General features: G+C 36.9%; 1 protein-coding gene across 1 annotated transcript; it reads right to left on the reverse strand.

Moving 5' to 3' along the window:
* Positions 1-1,594: 1,594 nt before the first annotated feature.
* Positions 1,595-20,457, reverse strand: LOC107767643 (uncharacterized). Its single transcript, XM_075238970.1, has 5 exons — positions 20,310-20,457; positions 12,183-12,478; positions 10,437-11,509; positions 10,049-10,112; positions 1,595-1,805 (listed from the first exon to the last, which is right to left on the reverse strand). Exons 1-5 carry the CDS (start codon positions 20,455-20,457, stop codon positions 1,737-1,739), a joined length of 1,650 nt encoding a protein of 549 aa, XP_075095071.1. The 3' UTR covers positions 1,595-1,736.
* Positions 20,458-20,977: the final 520 nt, after the last annotated feature.

Below are 20,977 nucleotides of genomic sequence, written 5' to 3' on the forward strand. Positions count from 1 at the left end.
TGAGATAGGCGCCATCACGACGGGTGAGATTTTGGGCCGTGACAACTGAGACCCATAATTTTTATGATTGTGAAATGAGGTGTCACATGGTGACTTTTATTTGAAAAAATTATATTTGAAAGATTTTATTTGAAAGAATTATATTCGAAAGATTTTACTTGAAAGGAATTATATTTGAAAGAATTATGATTGAAAGATATTTGTTTGAAAGTTGATTATTGTTTCTATCACTTCTATTTGTTTTATGTTATTTTTGTATGTTATATTTCATACGTTATTAGACTAGTGAGTGTCTTGACTATACCTCATCACTACTCTACCGAAGTTAGTCTTGATACTTACTGGGTACCGACTATGGTGTACTCATATTACACTTCTTCATATTTTTGTGCAGAGCTGGGTACTAGAGATATTGGACTCGAGCAGAGTTAGTGTGTTGATCGCAAGAATTCAAGGTAGAGTTGCTTGGTCATCGCAATGACTAGAGGACTAAAATATTGTAGTGACTGTTAATTATTATTCGAACAGTATTGTATATTCGATCCTTGAAATCATTTCATGTATTCAGTTAGAGTTCATGACTCAGTATTACCAGTCTTGGGAGGTTGTTATAATTATTTCCGTTGTTGGTTTCAATTATCTATATAAAAAAACGGCTTGAATTGTTATTAAAATCGGTTTACCTAGTCTCAGAGACTAAGTGCCATCACGATACATGTGGTGGAATTTTGGTTCATGACATTCAACTTGTTCCAATTAACCTTTAGATTTTATTATTAATTTTTAGCACTCAAAACATTTATCAAATTAAAAGTTTTATAAATTTTTAATATTATTATTATTAGTCTTTAATGTATGATTTCCGTAATATATCTTTCACTCACCAATCAAATATCAGAAAATATTTTGTAGAACAAAACGTTTTTCATGACAAATTGCTTCAGTCATACCAAACACAGTATCATCAAATCTATAGTATTTTCATGAATGTTTATATCTTTTATGAGTAATTGGACTATTGCACTAGGAGTAACATCTCTTGTATTTTTGAATTTTAATGATTACAGATGGAAAAGAAAATATTGTTAAGGAAGTGATTGAAGCCTTCGATCATCAGAAAAAATCAGTTAGTGTGAAAGTGATTGAAGGAGATTTGTTAGAGTTGTATAATTACTTCACTATTATCACATCCAGTGAAGATCAGTGGACTACATGGACATTTGTGTACGAGAAGAAAACTGAAGACACCCCCGAGCCCCTCACCTTCATGGGTGTAGTCCTTGATTTGACCAAAGATATAGATGCCCACCTTCTCAAGAAATAAAATATCTACGTTGTTATATATATATGCGTGTTTGTGTTTGTATGATGACTATTTAGCGATATTGGCTAGTTTTAGCTAGCGTGTCACGACCCGAAATCTCAACCTCGGGGTCGTGATGGTGCTTAACATCTACTTACAAGGCAAGCCGACGTTACATCATTAACTATCCATTTTTAGAATTTAAAATAGCATAACAGTAATAATTAATTATTGACAAAACTTAATTGCATAAGTTATATCCATATTATAACACGGTCTAGCCTAATCAAAACAATCTGGTGTCATCGGTACATGAGTAGCTAGAATACTATAAAGTATGATCTGAATGAAATACAACTGTTTGAAATAAGATAAACAATAAAGATAGAGTAGAAAGGGTACTTCAGGAGCTGCGAACACCAGAAGCTCTACCTCAAGACTCCTGCGGTAAGTCGATACGGGCAAGAACTCCTCTACACGTTGCTGGGACTAACAATGGTATCTGCACAAGAAGTGCAGAAGTGTAGCATGAGTACAACCGACCCCATGTACTTTGTATGTGCCGAGATTAACCTCAACAAAATAGTGACGAGGCTATGACAAGACACTCACAATAAACCTGTACGAATAATAATAATAATAATAATAATAATAATAATAATAATAATAATAATAATAATAATAATAATAATAATAATAATAATAATAATAATAATAATAATAATAATAATAATAATAATAATAATAATAGAATACAGAAATATAAATAAGCAGTAACTCATATAAACGACCCGAAGGTCATCTACCATAAAACCCCAGAATAACATAATCTCAAATCTCATATCACAATACTGAGAATAAACTCTGCAGCCACAACCAACTACAACACATCAAATCCATTGCAACGTGCAACAGATCCCAAGTTTTAACACAATATCTTTTACAGCATATAACTCAATTCCAATATCATATCATATCATTTGATATTGTGGTGTGCAACCCGATCACCCAATATCAATTATTTTCAGTATCGTTGCGGCGCGCAACCCGATCCCTCAATATCAATTATCAACATAAACAACTCAACACCACTATTTTTTATTACTCATTCACCCCGAAGCTCGGTTATGTGATTTGGTTTGAAATCTGACCTCAATTCGAGGTCTAAATCTTAATTGTACGAAATCCCCAATTTCTACCATTCAATCATGTAAATCTTAGATTTGATATTAAAAACTCATGAAAAGTAATGGGTAATTGAAAGAAAGTTGATTAGAGTCACTTACCAATGATTTTAGGAAGAAAATCTCTAAAGAAAATCCCCTCTAGAGTGTTTAGGGTTAAACAATGGTGTAAAATAAGCCAAGTCCCATTTTTTTCCTTTTACCCAACTGTAGGTATCACAATTGCGAACTCTTGTTTGCAATTGCAAAATCCGCAAATGCGGTCAGCGCGTCTGTAATGACAAGGCCAGTCGTTTTGAGTATTTCAGCCGCGTTCTCCATTTTCTATTCAATTCACGCTTTGTAGTCGTTATGTGACTTGTCGGGGTAATTGGTTCGGGTCCGGTGAGGTTTTGGAATGAATTGTGATATTTAGTTCCAAGGTTTGAAACTTAAGTTAAAAAAGGTCGATCGGATGTTGACTTATGTGTAAACGACTCTGGAATAGAGTTTTGATGATTCCAATAGCTCCGTATGGTAATTTTGGACTTAGGAGTGTGTCTAGAAAAATTATTTGGAAGCCCATAGATAAATTAGGCTTGAAATTACTAAAATAAAAATTTAAGTTTGAAAGTTTGATCGGGGAGTTGACTTTTTGATATTGGGGTCGGAATCCGATTCTGAAAATTGGAATATGTCTGTTATATCATTTGTGACTTGTGTGCAAAATTTGAGGTCAATCGTACTTGATTTGTAGGTTTCGGCATCGAATGTAGAAGTTAAAAATTCTTTGTTTCATTAAGCTTGAATTGGGATATAATTCATGGTTTTAGTGTTGTTTGATGTGATTTGAGGTTTTGACTAAGTTTGTATGATATTTTAGGACTTGTTGATGTATTTGGTTGAGGTCTCTGGGGCCTCGGGTGAGTTTCGGATGGTTAACGGATCAATTTTGGACTTGGAATTATGTTGGAAATTTTCTGATGTCTGAACCTGGTTTCCTTGTACGCGATTGCATGAACTTGTCTGCGAACGCATAGGCTTGTTTGGGGCAGTGATGATTTTTGTTCTATGCGATCGCGAGTGGGTAGGGCTGCATTCACGGAGAGGAGGTGAGGCAGCTGGGGTTCGCGAGCATTGTTTTATGTGAATGCTTGGGCAGTCCGCGATCGCGTAGGCCTAGGAAGCTCGTGCTTTGCGTGTGTCATGGTGCGGTCGCCAAGAGGAGTTTGGGGGGAGGGGCAGTGTATTTTGGCCTTCATGATCGCATAACATTGTCCGCGATCGTGTAGGGTTATTTTGGGCAGTGGAAATATTGTGCTTCGTGATCGCGGGACTTGGTCTGCAATCGCATAGAAGACATGACTGGGCAAAGAGTTTAAGTTCTGTCCCATTTTCCATTTTTACCGATTTGGAACTCGGGAAGAGGCGGTTTTTGTGAGATTTTCAAGAAAAATAATGGGGTAAATGTTCTTAACTCAATATTGATCAAATTACCCGAATCCATGGTTGTTTTTAACATATAATTGATGAATTAAGTTGGAAAAATTAGAAAACCCTCTTGGTTTAATTTGAAGATTTGAGGGTCGAGTTGATGTCGGAATTTGGTAAAATTTATATGGTTGTACTCGTGGTTGAATGGGCATTCATATTTTATAACTTTTGTCGGGTTCCGAGACGTGGTCCCCACGGGCGATTTTTATGTGTAATTTCTATTTTGTGGGAAAATAAGTATTTTGATATGGAATTAATTCCTATAATTTGTGTTGACTGAATCGAATTAATTGTGACTAGATTCAAGTCGTTCGGAAGTTGATACGCGCAGAATGGAATTTCTGGAGCATTGTTTAGCTTGCTCGACATTGGATTCGGCTTGTTCGAGGTAAGTAATATCTCTAATATTGGAGCTGAGGGTGTGAACCCTGATTATACGTGTTATGCGAATTGTTTGAAAGTGACGCACATGCTAGGTGATGGGAGTGTGGGTGTGCACTGTAAAAATTGAGACTCAGTTGATTCCGTAGAGCTGTGTAGTCAATTAACCTGTATTTTTTTATGTATTTTTTATGTGTTAGAGAAACTGAGTTGTGACTCATGTTAGAAATCATACTTAGGCAAATGTTGGTATTATTGGGACCCACTGAGGTCATTTCTACTGTCGAATTATATGTTTAAACTGTAATTTCATACTCAGTCATATTCATTCATTGCATATCATATCTCAGTCTCTATTGTTATTTATGGATACATCAAATCATCATTTTGGGCTAGTTTCATGACATTGTGAGCCCGAGAGATTGGGGAGATTGATGATTGAGTGAGGCCGAGGGCCTGATTATGAGGATAATTATGGGATCGGGTTGCACGTCGCAGCAGGCCATATTGGCTTATTATAGCGCGTGAGTTATCCGTGCAGCACGTGAGTTATCTGTGCGGATCCATATATTGATACTATAGCACGTGAGTTGTCCGTACAGTACGTGACTTATCCGTGCGGATTCAGATATTGATACTGTAGCATGCGAGTTGTCTGTGCAGCATGTGAGTTGTCCGTGCGGATCCAGATATTGATACTATAACACGTGAGTTGTCCGTGCAGCACATGAGTTGTCTGTGAAGACTATAGCACTTGGGCTGAAGGAGCCCCTACAGTTCCATAGCCTCTCGAAGATAAATACAAAAGTTTCTATACCGATCCGTGAGATTCTACTATTCCTGCTTTTGACACATAAAACCTATATACCTAGGGCTTTGATACCAACTTGTCACTGACTAAATTTTCCTCTGTAGGATGTTGTGATGGAACCTAGTCTCTATGAGTAGGTCAGCCTAACATTCAGGCAGAATTTAACTGAGAAAATGATTAAAACATTCAAATAATTCAACAACTAACATAAAAGAACTCTGCAACTCAACAGAATAAAACTCCCAACATCAAGTGATACCAAGTCCCAAGCTCTACAACAGTATACTAAATATCCCCATACAACATTATCTACAAAAAGGGTGTACACACCCCCAGTGAGCGCAGGTACCTACTGAGTACGAGTGCAGAGCGATTGGAAGGATTGAGTGACTGTGAGGACTGAGTGACTGGGAGGAATGAGTGACTGTGAGGACTGAGTGATTGGGAGGACTGAATGAATTGATACTCTGAGAGTATGCATATGGTTTTATCACTGAGTTGCATCGCATTCGACATGAACACTTGACATACATGCGTAGAGATGCATTTTTCCTCATGTTGTGCGGTATCATGCCATTCACGGTTGTACTCATACTACACTTCTGCATGTTGCTGCTGTACATGGCGGGAGCTGGATCTAAAGATGTACATGTGTTTCAGTAATTGTTGTCTCCTGTTTATGTTAGCTTTAGAATTATAATCTGTTCATGTATATTTCAAACAGATGACGTATTTTTATTTCACAATAGCTTTGTAAATTCTAATCTTAGAAGCTCATGATTTGTACTACCAGTCCTTGGGGAGTGTATTAGAGTAGTTAAATGTTATTTGAATCAGATATTTGTAAATTGTCTTACCTAATGGGTTGGGTTAGGTGCCATCACGGCTAGTCGAATTTTGGATCGTGATAGCGTCAGAAGCCTAGAAGTCGCAAATGCGACACTTTTATCGCAAATGCGACCCCCCCTTCCCGCAAATATGGATATCCACTTCGCATTTGTGAAGATGCCCTAGATGCTTAGTGGTCGCAATTGTGACCAATTAGTCCGCAAATATGACTTCCCCCAATCACAAAAGCGAACTCTTCCTCGCAAATGCGAGGTCTCCCAGCCTAAGACCAAGCTCACAAATGCGATGGTTTGATCGCAAAAGCGAGGCTCGCATTTGAGAGATATGCAGATCAACGCCAGAACCGAAGCACACCAGCTAACTCATATCATCCAAAATGCATCTGATACACACCCGAAATGTGATTTTCAACTTGAAAACTTGAAATCTGATTTTCAACCTGAAAATTCATTTTTATAATTTTTCATATAATTTTTCAACTTGAAAATGCATCTGATACACACCCAAAATCTAATTTTCAACTTGAAAACTCATTTTTATAATTTTTCATAAAACGCGCTGAAATGTGCTCGGGTCAATCCGGACCCCAACCAAAAGAGAGTATAAGTCCAAAAACATCATACGAACATATTAGAATTGTCAAAATACTAATCCGACGTCTTTTACCAAGAATATTGACCGTGGTCAATTCAAGTTCCATCTATTCCAACATCCTTAAGATATTGTTGATTTTAGGTAAGATCTTATTAATTTCATTCTAAAAAAATATTTTCCATTTATAGGAATTATCAACATGTTTCTATGAGCAAGATAATATAGACATGTGAAAACAAATCAAATCATTTTATTCCATGGTATTTGTCATGACCCGGAATTCCCACCTTCGGAGCCGTGATGACGCCTAACATTTCACATGCTAGGCAAGCCAACATTAGAGTAATTCTTTTGCCAATTCTAAACACTTTGAATAATTTAACCAATCCGACATAAATGAAGCTAAAATGAAGTACGAAATTGCAGATAATCTAACATCTAGTACAACCCGGATCTGGAGTCACAAGTACACGAGCTTCTAGAGGTTCTACATACAGAGTCTGAAATACCAAAATGCTAATCTGAGTTGATGCATCTCACGTACAGTTGGGACCAGTACCAAAATCTGCACAAGAAGTGCAGAGTGTAGTATGACTACAACTGGCCCGATGTACTCCATAAGTGTCGGGTAACCTCGACGAGGTAGTTACGAGGCTATGACAAAACATCCACGTAATTAAACCTATATAGACAAAAATATACGCACAACATAACAACAAATAAGGATTTAACATGTACTATTAGGGGGACGTGCAAAAGGGGTGTAGAATACGGTAACCACAACAGGGAATGACAACATGAAATAGTCAATAAACCTTTAGCCAATGAAACGGATAAACATAATGAATATAAACTTCACGGCATCAACCTTCGTGCTTTTACTCTCAACCTCACCGTGAAACAGTAATAATGGCAAAGCATCACCCTTCGTGCTTTTACTCTAAATCTCTCCATAAAATGATAAATACGGCACGACATAACCCTTCGTTCTTCAACTCTCAATTTCATCATGAAATGATAAATATGGCACGACATCACCCTTCGTGCATTAACACTCTCTCACTTACCATGAAGCAATGAATATATAACATTTGGGAGAAAGAATGATCAAGAATAAACTTTATGTTAACAACATTTCCACAATATCGATCCTCAACTTCCAATAATATTCAATTATCACAAATAATTTATAAATGCGGAAAGAATGATCAATTAAGTAATAAACTAGTCTAGACGTGGATATCATAATCAAATAAGGAAATAAATCACGAGAAACAAGTTTCAACCGCATGCCTTAACCCAACAACAACGCATAAGTACTCGTCACCTCACATATACGTTGTACCCAACATTTAAACACGTAGCAAATAGGAAAACAAGTCCTAATCCCTCAAGTCAAGGTTAATCACGATACTTACATCGCTTCAAAAATCAACTTAAATGTCAACTACGACTTTGCCTTTCGAACAAGCCTCCGAGGCAACCAAATCTAGCAAATTATCAACCAACGACTCAAAATAAGCCTTAAGAACTATCCACGAATTAGAAAGGTTCAATTTAGGTCATTACTGAAAAAGTCAACAAAAGTCAACTTTTCGGGCCGCTAGGTCTAAACCCGAAATTCGGACCAAAACCCGATTACCCATTCACCCCCGAGCCCCGTTATAGAATTTGTTTCGAAATCCGACCTCAATTTCAGGTCGAAATTTCAATTTTACAAAAATTCTTAATTCTATCCAAATCCCCAATTTCTACCATGAAAATCCTAGATTTTAAGTTGAAATCTTATAAAATGTTATGGATAATTGAAATAAAGTAGGTTAGAATCACTTACCAATAAATTGGGAAAGAAAAGCTCTTGGAAAAATTGCCTCTAAGGTTTCTAGTTTTGAAAATTTGGAAGAATGAACAAAATCTCGTCTAACTCAGCTTAAGTCCAGGCGCAAATGTTACAATTGCGACCTAGGGTTCGCAATTGCGAACCCCGCAAATGCGAAAAATCCTTCACAAATGCGAAGGTCTCACACTTCTGTTGCCATCGCAAATGCGATGGTTTGTTCGCAAATACGAACTCGGATTCCTCGCAATTTCGATCATTTTGATCGCAAATGCGAACTCTACTCCCCCCTACTTCGCATGGCGAAGTAATTGTTTGCAAATGCGAACCATTAGTTCCCAGCTATTCTTCGCAAATACGAGGAAGTAGCTCGCAAATGCGAACTTGACAGGGAGACTGCCATATCGCAAATGTGAAGACTGAGGCCTACACCAGAAACAGTAGAGCACTAGCTATTTTCTTAAGTCTAAACCACTCTGAAGCCTATCGGAAACTCACCCGAGCCCTCGGGGCTCCAAATCAAATATCCACACAAGTCCAAAAGCCTTATACGAACTCGCTCGCGCGATCATATAGCTAAAATAACACCTAGAACTACGAATCGGACACCAAATCAAAGAAAATTTTCAATGAAACTTTAGAATTTTTAACAACCGGACATCCGAATCACGTCAAACCAACTCTGTTTTTCACCAAATTTTGCAGACAAGTCATAAATATAGTAATGAACATATACCAAGCTCCGAAACTAAAATGCGGACCCGGTAGCAATAAAGTCAAACTTTTGTCAAATCTTTAAATTCATTAAACCTTTAACTTCAAATTTTCGACCAAATATGATAACTCGAGCTAGGGACCTTCGAATTCGATTCTGAGCACGCCTAGGTCCCAAATCACGATATGGACCCATCAGGATGGTCAAAACATAAATCCGGGTCCGTTTTCTCAAAACGTTGACCGAAATCAACTCAAATGGATCTTTAAGGCATAATTGCACATTTTATCAATTTTTAACATAAAAAACTCCCGAAAAAAGACACGAACTGCGCATGCAAATCGAGGAAGGCTAAAATGAGATATTTGAGGTTTCAAAATACAGAATTAATGTTTAAAACTCTAGATGACCTATCGGGTGATCATAGTATTGTAATTAGAGGATTATATTCTAATTTTAGTTTTGTTCCAAAAATAAGTCTAAAAGATCAATATGGAGCTAATTAGATCAAAGTATGTTAAAAGCCATTGTAAATCATCCTCACGACATTCTTCTTTCTCTCTCAATATCAATAAAGAGTTATTCTTTGTGTGGCCCTGGAGTAGGCAAAAATTGTCAAACCACGTAAGTCTTGTCTTGTCTTGTGCAATTTATTATTTTCTCTTTTTAAATATTTTTCCCTTCTATTAGCCTGACACGCTTCCCAACAATTCCTCATATGCTACCAACAGGGCAGAGGTAGAAGCCCATACACTGGTTTGGCCAAATTTAATAGCCTTTGATCAAACAGAGCGTATGTGTTTTGATATTCATTACATATGTAGAAAGAAAAAATTTAGACTCCAATTATTACCTATTGAAATTGTCGTTTTAAAATTCAAAACTCATAAAATTGAAATACCTTGATGGAAATACTAGCTTTGTGCCACGTCATGAGCTTCGCCCAACACTGTGGATTCACCGGCCTGGAAATCACAATGGACGCAGAAGAGGTAATTAATTTCAGAACGATCATCCACTGTATTCTATTAATATATTTCATGATTGCAGGTATCCAAATGCCTTTTTCTCTGATCATAACAAATTGAGAGATTACATTTCAGAATAAACCTTTATACGTTCTATTTACAATCACAGCAAAGGAAATACATAATATCCCAACATTGAAATTTGAATTCCAAGAAAACAAGCTAGTCTCATTCTTTAGCTTTCTTGGGAGATTTCATCACATTGATGACATAGCGACCGACACCAAGAAACAACAGAGCAACCAGGGTCATGTTTATCACCTTTGCGAACAAATCACCGGCCGACCCCAACTTGTTTGGAACTTAGGAACGGTTGTTATTGTTATTGTTATTGTTGTTGTTGTTGTCGTCGTCGTTATCTGGTTTAACTCTTGTTTGTTCACTGGTTCTTTGGAGGGACCGTACAGCATTGCATTGATTGCTTTTCTATCTGACAAGACACTCTTCTTTGTCAGATTTAGCTCTTGAATGGCGACATTAACAAAAGTATCCTCTTCCTCTGAGAAAGCAAGTCCAGTTAGATCAATATTCTCTAACTTATCAGGAGTTATCAATGGCCTGATGTCATCCATTGATTCACGTTTATTTTCATGTATTGGATGGGACTTAATAGTGGCTGGAGCGCGATAGGGTTGACTAGCAGCTGGTTTTCCGACATCAACTTTCCCAAGAGTACTCGAAATCACCTCCCCCATGTCTTCCCTTTGCTCGTACGGATCATATTCATTCTGTCTCAGGATAGTCTCCTCTATCACCTGGGGAATCTCAGATGAGAGCTTTTCTATAAAGGACATATTCCCTGACTCTACCTTGAGTCTTGTCTCTTCTATCTGTTTCTGAATCTTAACAAGTTTAGAGATTTCCTGAGATAATGATGACATGGTCTCTCTCAAAACTTGCTGATTACTATACAATTTTTCTGCTCTCACTCCAAGGACAAACATCCTTAGGCCCTTTCTCGTTAGTGACCCATCTTGAGTGCTCATCTCTCTTATCAGTAGGTCTTTATATTCATTAGCTGGGATAATACCTTCATCCTTGCACATCTGAGTCAGCATCTTTACAAGCTTGTCGGGGGCTGAGATGCCTTCTTCGTTATTGCCCTTGGGTTTTACCACAAGGGAGCTAGATGCCTTTTTATCTGCCATTATCTGGACCTTAGGTTTCCAGTCATTCCCTCGAGGAAATACTGTCTGATATGTGGTAAATGAACCTGTTGTTTTTCCATCTTCTGAGGTGCTTTTTGGTTCTGTTTGTTCATTAGTTTTTGGACTATTTGTCTTTGGTTCTTCTTTCAGTACTGGCTCTTTTGCAGGAGCATTCTCAACATTATCCTGTTTAGTAAATTCATCTCATTAGGATGTGTTTCGTATGAAGAAAGTCATTTTCCACGAAATACCAATGATTTTTATGGAAAATTTTCAGGAAAATGTTTAGTTGGTGAGTAGAAAACATTTTACAAAAAGAAAAAATAAACTATACTATATTAAAGACTAAGAACACTTAATTAGTAAAGTTGTTTCCATGTGACTAGGAGATCATGTGATTGAGCCATGAAAATAGCCTCTTACAGAAATGCAGGGTGAGACTGCGTATAATAGATCCTTGTGATCCGGCCACGCATAACAGGAGTTTAGTGCAACAGACTGCCTTATATATATAAAGACTAATAACAATATTAGCAAATTGAAGAGTGTATTGATGAATTTTTTGAGTCTTAAAGATTAATACACAATACTTTCTTAAACTGAATAGGAGCAAATAATTTGAAGTTAAAAGTTATGATAGTGATAAGGATTTAAGAAAAATGATTTCTGCCGATAAGTGAGGATGTTATTTTCCACCTTTCGGTGTATTCCTTGAAAAATATTTTCCTGAAAACTAATTTTCGTCGTGCCAAACTCACCTTTTTGATACTGGTACCAATATATTAAGAAAAGAAAAGCACTAAGGCAGTGCAAAGCCATATGTACAAGGGGAAGATCAAATCTGATCCACCAGACGTACCAAACTCACCTTTAAAGTGGTCTTTTGGCTTGTAGCTTGTTCTTCCTTTTTCTGTCGTTCACTAACTGAGACGGGCAACTTTTTATCCTTTTTTCCTTCTGAAGTGATTAGTTTTGGATATTTAACACAAAGAATATTGCCATTTACAAACCTAGCACTTATATTGCTTTTGTCACAATTTTCTGAAACAAGAATGTCCTTCTGAAACCTCTGCCATTTATAAACTGGCCTTTGTCCGCTAATCTTCAGAATTCCTAATTTGCACAATTGAACCTTGACTTGTTCTTTCTTGAAACCTGCAGAATTCCAATTTCATTAGGATATTTCAGAGTATATAGTCAAAAGTTAAAAGCGCAAAACTAGAGAGCATTGGTGAGCTTTATTAAGCGCAAAGGCGCCAATGAAGAAAAATAAAGAGGTAGAAATCTAATACAAGAAAATTTAACTATAAACACAAACAATAAGTAATTGGGGAAAAGAATGGGAAAATTATAATTAAGTTATTTTTTTTATATGTTGTTGTGCTCTTAAAGACAGACTATTGGTGAAGGTGCACATGCCTTATATATTAGCACGCCTACAGTAAAGCGCCAGTTAAGTGAGGCAGAGCGCATAACTTGGGCTTTACCGAGTTTCAGGGTTTACGCACTTTAACCAAGCCTTTAATAACACTGAGGCAACTATACATGAAAACCACTCAAAATTTAATTTTTATGTGCTCACGAATTTTCACATATTCTTCGGATGAAAACATTATCTCCTTGATGTTTGCATGAACTTTGTAAGTTTTCATTTATTTTCAAATTTACGCTTTTCGTTGTTCTTTTGGATATTCTAACTAGCATCACATTCTTCCTAATTCCACTGTATATTTACTACTTTAGATCAGATATAGGAGCGCCCTTCCTTAACAATTCTGACTATTATCTAGTTTGTTGCTAGTTATTAAACGGATAGCAAAGATTGAAAAGTTATTAAACGGAAAGCAAAAAACTCATAGAAAACTTACAAGTTTTTAGCAATTATAACCCTAAGAAGAGGAACTTCCCAGTTGAAACTGATGTGCACCAGACCCAAATAAAGAGGTTTTTGACTTTTGAGAAGACCAATTAGAAGAAATTAAGCATCTCCATCGGCAATTTTCACAAAATCTACCCTAATCTTCTTAACTAGATGAGTAGAGCCTGTTTTAGGGAAGAAGAAATACGGAAGTTTTCATATAATTTGGGTAAAAGTTAACTTAGTGGGATAGTTTTGGGCATAATTATTTTTTGGGGGGAGAAAAGATTTAGGGGGGGAAAGGATTTAGGGGAAAAGTCTTAGCTGGAATCTTTAGGGAATTATTAGAAGACGCGGGTAGCTTATACAAAGTTAAATTACCACACCCAGTAAATATTGTATTACATTTGTGTAAGCGTAGATAATGAAATTAAGCATACATGACTTCTCAATATTTGATCTGATTTCATTGATTTTTTGAGAATTTTATGGTGAGAATAATAAACTTTGAATTTGGAATTTGCCTTCATATATGAAAATATCTCACATAGACAATATAGTAAAATTTTCTCTTTTGAGTCAACTATAATTTATCAAGAATAGTTAATATCACTCTCCCATTCAGGAATTGCCAAGTAATATTTTACACTCCATTTGTTCTTATTATTTGTTTTCCTTTTTTTCTTTGGGGGAACATTGACAATCAGGATAGTTTGGTGCACAAGGCATCTTGTGTTCACGCAGGGTTCGAGTAATGACCGCACCCAAAAACGGTGTAGCAACCGGAATTTTGCGTAATTGGTGTCGGCCTTTTGTTACAATTCAACTTGTAGGCATGTTAGTGTCTAGAGTTCTAAGATTTTATTTCTTGTTCATAAAATAAAATATTTTTTAAGTTTTTTCATGTTGTCGTCCTATAATTAATATATATATATATATATATATATATATATATATATATTTGTTTTTAGAAAAATATATATTTTATATATATATAAAATAAAAAATATTTTCGACAAAGCAGAGTCAGATGACACCAATTGGTTTAAGGCGTTACCGCTACCGGACAAAAAGAATGAGAAGAACTCGCCCGAAAGATTAAAGAGAAGAGTGTCATAGTCTTTTTCACGAACCATAATTGATGTTGGCACAAAATCTTCATATTCTTGAGCAGCTGCAACTCTCTTTATATCCATTTTCTATGTTTCTTTTCTTTCCTTTGCAGATTTTTGTAATATTTCCTTTTAAGGCTTTTCTTCTTGTTGAGATATAGAGAGGATGGAAGTTTGTTGATTTTATATATATATATATATATATATACACATACAAAAAAATCCTCACAAAGTATTTTCTTGAGATGCTTTCTGTGTTTACTTTCGAATTAAATATTCCTTAAACATAATTCCATGCCTTTCTTTTGGTGAACTTTTGACTACGTATTCTTTTCTGCATGGGAATGAGATATAGATTCCTTTGAAACATTATTAAGAATATATTCAATTGTTAACAGAGAAGTTGGGATAATTATATTCAATGTGAACTGCATGTCTCGTTTCTACATCCTATTCTAATTTAATTTTACAAAAAAGAATTAGCTTGTTCTTCTGTTTAACATAAGTTGCACATTTAAAATTATTTGAAGTTTATGAACTCTGAACTAGTATCCAAATTATAATTCGTTTTAGTTATTTGTAGTTAAATATTTATATATGTCTAATAAATTTCTTAATACAAGTACATAGTCTAAGCAAAAGTGTCACGACCTGAAATCCAACTAGTCGTGAGAAATCCGAGCAAGTCTATGGCACGCCGTTGGGACCAACTCCGAAATCTGCACAAAAAGTGCAGAGTGTAGTATCAGTATAACCGGCCCCATGTACTGGTAAGTGCTGAGCCTAACCTCGACGAAGTAGTGATGAGGTTAAGGCGGGTCACTTACATTACTTGTACACAATATTAGTAACAACAACAATAATAGAAATAAATCAGGTAACTCATTTATAATAATTGAAGCCAACTCAGCAGTCATAACCAATTATCATTTCCATCAATTCTGTTGCAGCGTGCAACCCGCTCTCACAATATATTCACATTCAATTCTGTTGCAGCGTGCAACCCGCTCTCACAATATATTCACATTCAGTTCTGTTGCGGCGTGCAACCCGCTCCTCCAATATATTCATTTTAATCAAGTCTGTTGCGGCGTGCAACCCGATCCCCCAATATATATATATATGTATGTCGACTTTTAAATAAGTCTGTTGCGGCGTGCAACCCGATCCTCCAATATGGACTTTTAATAAGTCTGTTGCGGCGTGCAACCCGATCCTCCAATATAGACTTTTTAATAAGTCTGTTGCGGCGTGCAACCCGATCATCCAATATATTCATTATAATTAATTTGTTGAGGCGTGAAACCTGATCCTCCAATATATTCATTATAATCAATTCTGTTGCGGCGTGCAACCCGATCCCCCAACATATTCATTTACCAATTCTTATAGAAGAAATTTCCCCAATAAATACAACAATTAATTGAAATTATAAGATAACAAGCATACAATAATTATGATTTAATTATGAAACAAACAAGGCAAATAGCAAATTATTATGAAAATCAGAGAGAAAATATGCAGTTTAATATTTAATATGCTAAATGTCAAATAACAATTAAGGCACATAATTTAAATAGCATATAACAATTAATGCAGGAATTCAAGAATTAATATTTGACAAAGAATAGGAGAGAAAAAATTATTATTATAATAATTAATTCATGATTTAAAACAATTTATGATTTTTCAAGTAAGCAGGCAAACAATTAATTTGACGACGTATAGACACTCGTCACCTCGCCTATACGTCATTCACATGCAATTCACATAACAATTAATTTAAGGGTTCTATTCCCTCAAGTCAAGGTTAACCACGACACTTACCTCGCTTTGCAAATTCCAATCAGTTACTCGACCACAGCTTTTTCTTTTAAATTTGTCTCCAAAAGCTTCAAATCTATTCATAAACAATTCAATATACTCAATACGAATCATAGGAATTAATTCCATATGAATTTATAAATTTTCCGGATAAAAATTCAAAATTCATTAAAATATTCGACAGTGGGACCCACATCTCAAATTCTGAAAAAACTCACGAAATCTGAACACCCGTTCCGCTACGAGTTCAACCATACAAAAATTATCCAATTCCGATATCAAATGGACCTTCAAATCTTAAATTTCATTTTTGGAAGAATTTATAAAAATCTGATTTTTCTTCCATAAATTCACGGATTCATGATATAAATGAGTATGAAATCATAAAATATAATCAATATAGGATAAGGAACACTTACCCCAATATTTTCCCGTGAAAATCGCCCAAAAATCGCCTTACCCGAGCTCGAAAATAGAAAAGAGTTGAAAATGGGTCGAAACCCCATTTCCAGAACTTAAGTTCTGTTTCTGGGATTTTTACTCATCGCGATCGCGTAGAACAACTTTTGCCCAGGTTCATTTTACTCTTCGCGATCGCGGGAATGGCTTCGCGATCGCGAAGCACATTTTGGCTACCCAGACTTTTAACTCTACGCGATCGCGTAAATGCTCGTGCGATCGCGGAGTACATTTTTTCAGCCTTACGCGATCGCGTACTTACTTGTGCGATCGCGTAGCATAATTGACGTGCCTAGCTTCTGCCTTCCTTCCTTCTACGCGATCGCAGCTGGTCCCTTGCATTCGCAGTGCCCTGGGAGTTTACCTTTCGTGATCGCGTGCCTATCTTCGTGAACGCGAAGGGTAAAACTCACTACTTACAATTTCCTCTTCGCGATCGCGAAGCACGATGCACCAGATGACAGCAGAAGCTAAAAACAGATTTTCTAAGTTCAAAATCATCCTGTAGCCTATCCAAAACTCACCCGAGCCCTCGGGGATCCAAACCAAACATGCACACAAGTCCTAAAACATCATAAGAACTTGCTCGTGCGAACAAATCGCAAAAATAACACCTAGAACTGCGAATCGGACACCAAATCAAAGGAAATTTTCAAGAAAACTTTAAAACTTACAGTTTTACAACCAGACGTCTGAATCACGTCAAATCAACTCCGATTCTCACCAAATTTGGCAGACAGGCCATAAATATTATAGTGGACCTATACCGGGCTCTGGAACCAAAATACGGTCTCGAGGTCAATAAATCTAACATTAGTAATTTCTTAGAAATCATTAAACTTTCAAGCTTTTAAATTTTCATCAAAATTCCATATCTCGGGCTAGAGACCTCGAAATTCGGTTCCGGGCATACGCCCAAGTCTCAAATTACGATACTGACCTACCGGAATTGTCAAAATACTGATCCGGGTCTATTTGTTCAAAATATTGACCAAAGTCAACTCAGATGAGTTTTAAAGCTCTATTTCACATTTTAATCTATTTTTTACATAAAAACTTTCCGAAAAATTGTACGGACTACGCACGCAAGTCGAGGAATGATACATGGTGCTTTTCGAGGTCTTAGAACACATAATTACTTAATAATTTAAATATATCATTTTGGGTCATCACATTCTCCACCTCTAACACAAACGTCCGTCCTCGAACAGAATTAGAAAAAGTACATGAGCTGGAGAAAAGGTGTGGATATTTACTCCGTATGTCCGACTCGGACTCCCAGGTAGATGCCTCTACCGGCTGACCTCTCCATTGCACCCGAATTGAAGGATAACTCTTAGACCTCAATTTTCGGACCTGCCGGGCTAGAATAGCCACCGGCTCCTCCTCGTAAGTCAAATCTTTGTCCAATTGGACTGAGCTGAAATCTAACACATGGGACGGATCACCATAATATTTTCGGAGCATAGACACATGGAACACCGGATGAACCGCTGATAAACTAGGTGGTAATGCAAGTCTGTAGGCTACTTCACCCACCCTTTCAAGAATTTCGAAGGATCTGATATAACTAGAGCTCAACGTGCCCTTCTTTCTGAACCTCATTACACCTTTCATAGGTGAAACCCGGAGCAATATTCTTTCTCCAACCACGAATGCAATATCACGAACTTTACGGTTGGCATAACTCTTTTGCCTAGACTGAGCTGTGCGAAGTCGATCCTGAATAATCTTGACCTTATCTAAGGCATCCTGTACCAAATCGGTACCCAACAACCGAGCCTCTCTCGGTTCAAACCAACCAATTGGCGATCGGCATAGCCTTCCGTATAATGCCTCATATGGAGCCATCTGAATGCTCGACTGGTAGCTATTATTATAAACAAACTCCGCAAGTGGCAAGAAATGATTCCAAGAACCTCCAAAGTCTATAACATAAGCGCGGAGCATATCTTCCAATATCTGAATAGTGCGCTGACTGTCCATCTGTCTGTGGATGAAATATTGTACTCAACTCCACCCGCGCGCCTAACTCACGCTGTACAGCCCTCCAGAAATGTGAGGTAAACTACGTACCTCGATCCGAAATAATAGACACGGGCACACCGTGAAAGCGGACAATCTCACGAATTTAAATTTCAGCTAACCTCTCTGAAGAATAGGTAATTGCCACTGGAATGAAATGTGCTGACTTGGTCAACCTGTCCACAATGACCCAAGCTGCGTCAAATTTTCTCTGAGTCCGTGGGAGCCCAACAACAAAATCCATAGTGATACGCTCCCACTTCCACTCAGGAATTTCTAACTTCTGAAGTAAACCACCAGGTCTTTGATGCTCGTACTTAACTTGCTAACAATTTAGACACCAAGCTACATATGCAACTATTTCCTTTTTTATTTTCCTCCACCAATAATGTTGCCGCAAATCTTGATATATTTTGGCGGTACCTGGATGAATAGAATACCTGAAACTGTGTGATTCTTCAAGAATTAATTCACGAAGCCCATCCACATTAGGGACACAAATACGACCCTGCATTCGTAGAACCCCATCTTCCCCCACAACAACCTGTTTGGCATCATCGTGCTGCACCGTGTCCTTAAGGACAAGTAAATGAGGATCATCATAATGCCTCTCTCTGATGCGCTCATATAAAGAAGACCGAGCGACTGAGCAAGCTAGAACCCGACTGGGTTCTGAAATATCTAACCTCACGAACTGATTAGCCAAAGTCTGAACATTTGCAGCTAATGGCCTCTCACCAACCGGAATATACGCAAGACTGCCCATACTCACAGCCTTTCTACTTAAAGCATCGGCCACCATATTGGCCTTTCCGGGGTGATACAAAATGGTGATATAATAATTTTTTAACAACTCCAGCCATCTTCTCTGCCTCAAATTAAGATCCTTTTGTTTGAACAGATACTGAAGGCTACGATGATCAGTAAATACCTCACACGAGACACCGTAGAGGTAATGCCTCCAAATCTTCAGCGCATGAACAATGGCTGACAATTCTATGTCATGAACAGGATAATTCTTCTCGTGAACTTTCAACTGTTGCTAAGTACATATGTACAATACATAGTTCAGGGATTGGCGACTTAACCATTCTGTGACTTTGGCACTAGATGTTATGGGGACTATCGGGTAAATCCGATATAAATGCACATTTAGAAATACCTAGTTTTGTAGGGAAAAGCACAAAAAATGAACAAGGAGGCGACTATCACAACAAAAATACCAATATAAAAAAAAGCTCAAAGCTTTTCGCATTTCTTATGCACTTTGCATCAAAATAAACATATAAAGCACAATTTCAGATAGCCGAATGGAACCCATTATTCACATATTTACATGTATAAAACATTTAAAATTTCAATAAATATTAACTTTTTGAAACCATAATTTCAGAATTCGACGAGTGCAATGCTAGAATATAGATTAAAGGGCAGCCCGGTGCACTAAGCTCCCGCTATGCACGGGTCTGTTGCATTCAACCTTAGCCTGCATTACTGCAAGAGGCTGTTTTCACGGCTTGAACCCGTGATCTCATGGCCACGTGACAGTATCTTAACCAAGGCTCCCCTTCGCTAAGCATATAGATTGACGCCATCAAATTTAAATCACACACACACACACACACACACACATATATATATATATATATATATATATATATATATATATATATATATATATATATATATATATATATATATATATGACCTTCACAACAGCCAAGATTGCGACTTTTGAAGCAAGTCTCACTGCGCAAGAACTCAAGCAAAGTAGTTGAAGGGTCAACACTAGGAAGCTCAAATCTTTGTCCATTCACAGCAAATACCAAGATCCCATTTTTCACTGTCTCCTCCATTTTTCACTCCCCAAACAAGATTTTGGGCTCAATCAATAAGCTTAAATAAGGTGCCAGACTTCAAATCCTTGACTTTTAGCTGGAAAATACCATTCTTGACTTCAATCGCGTGTTCAAGATTCTTCATTTTTTTTAGTGTCTCTTCCATTTTTCACTCTCCAAACAAGATTCTGAGCTCAAGCAATAAACCTTCAATAAAGTGTCAAACTTCAAATTCTTGACTTTGTGTTCTTTTTGCTGTATAATACCAATCTTGACTTCAAATTCTTGAACTTTGCTTGTTCGTTTGGCTGAAAAATTGTACAGTAACCAATCTTGACTTCAATAGAGATTTTTCACAGTGACGCTTTCTAACATATGTACCACTTATAACATAATTAAATCCTTTTAAATTTCATGTAATTATAAGCCAATTATTAATTCCACACCCCTCCCCCCCTCCGCTTTTCGTTTCTTTTTGGTTGGCTGCTAATGCAGCAGAATCTAAGAAAATGGATTATTAAGAAAGGCCATAGCAAGC

This window comes from Nicotiana tabacum, chromosome 19, assembly GCF_000715075.1.
Source record: "Nicotiana tabacum cultivar K326 chromosome 19, ASM71507v2, whole genome shotgun sequence".
NCBI lineage: Eukaryota > Viridiplantae > Streptophyta > Magnoliopsida > Solanales > Solanaceae > Nicotiana > Nicotiana tabacum.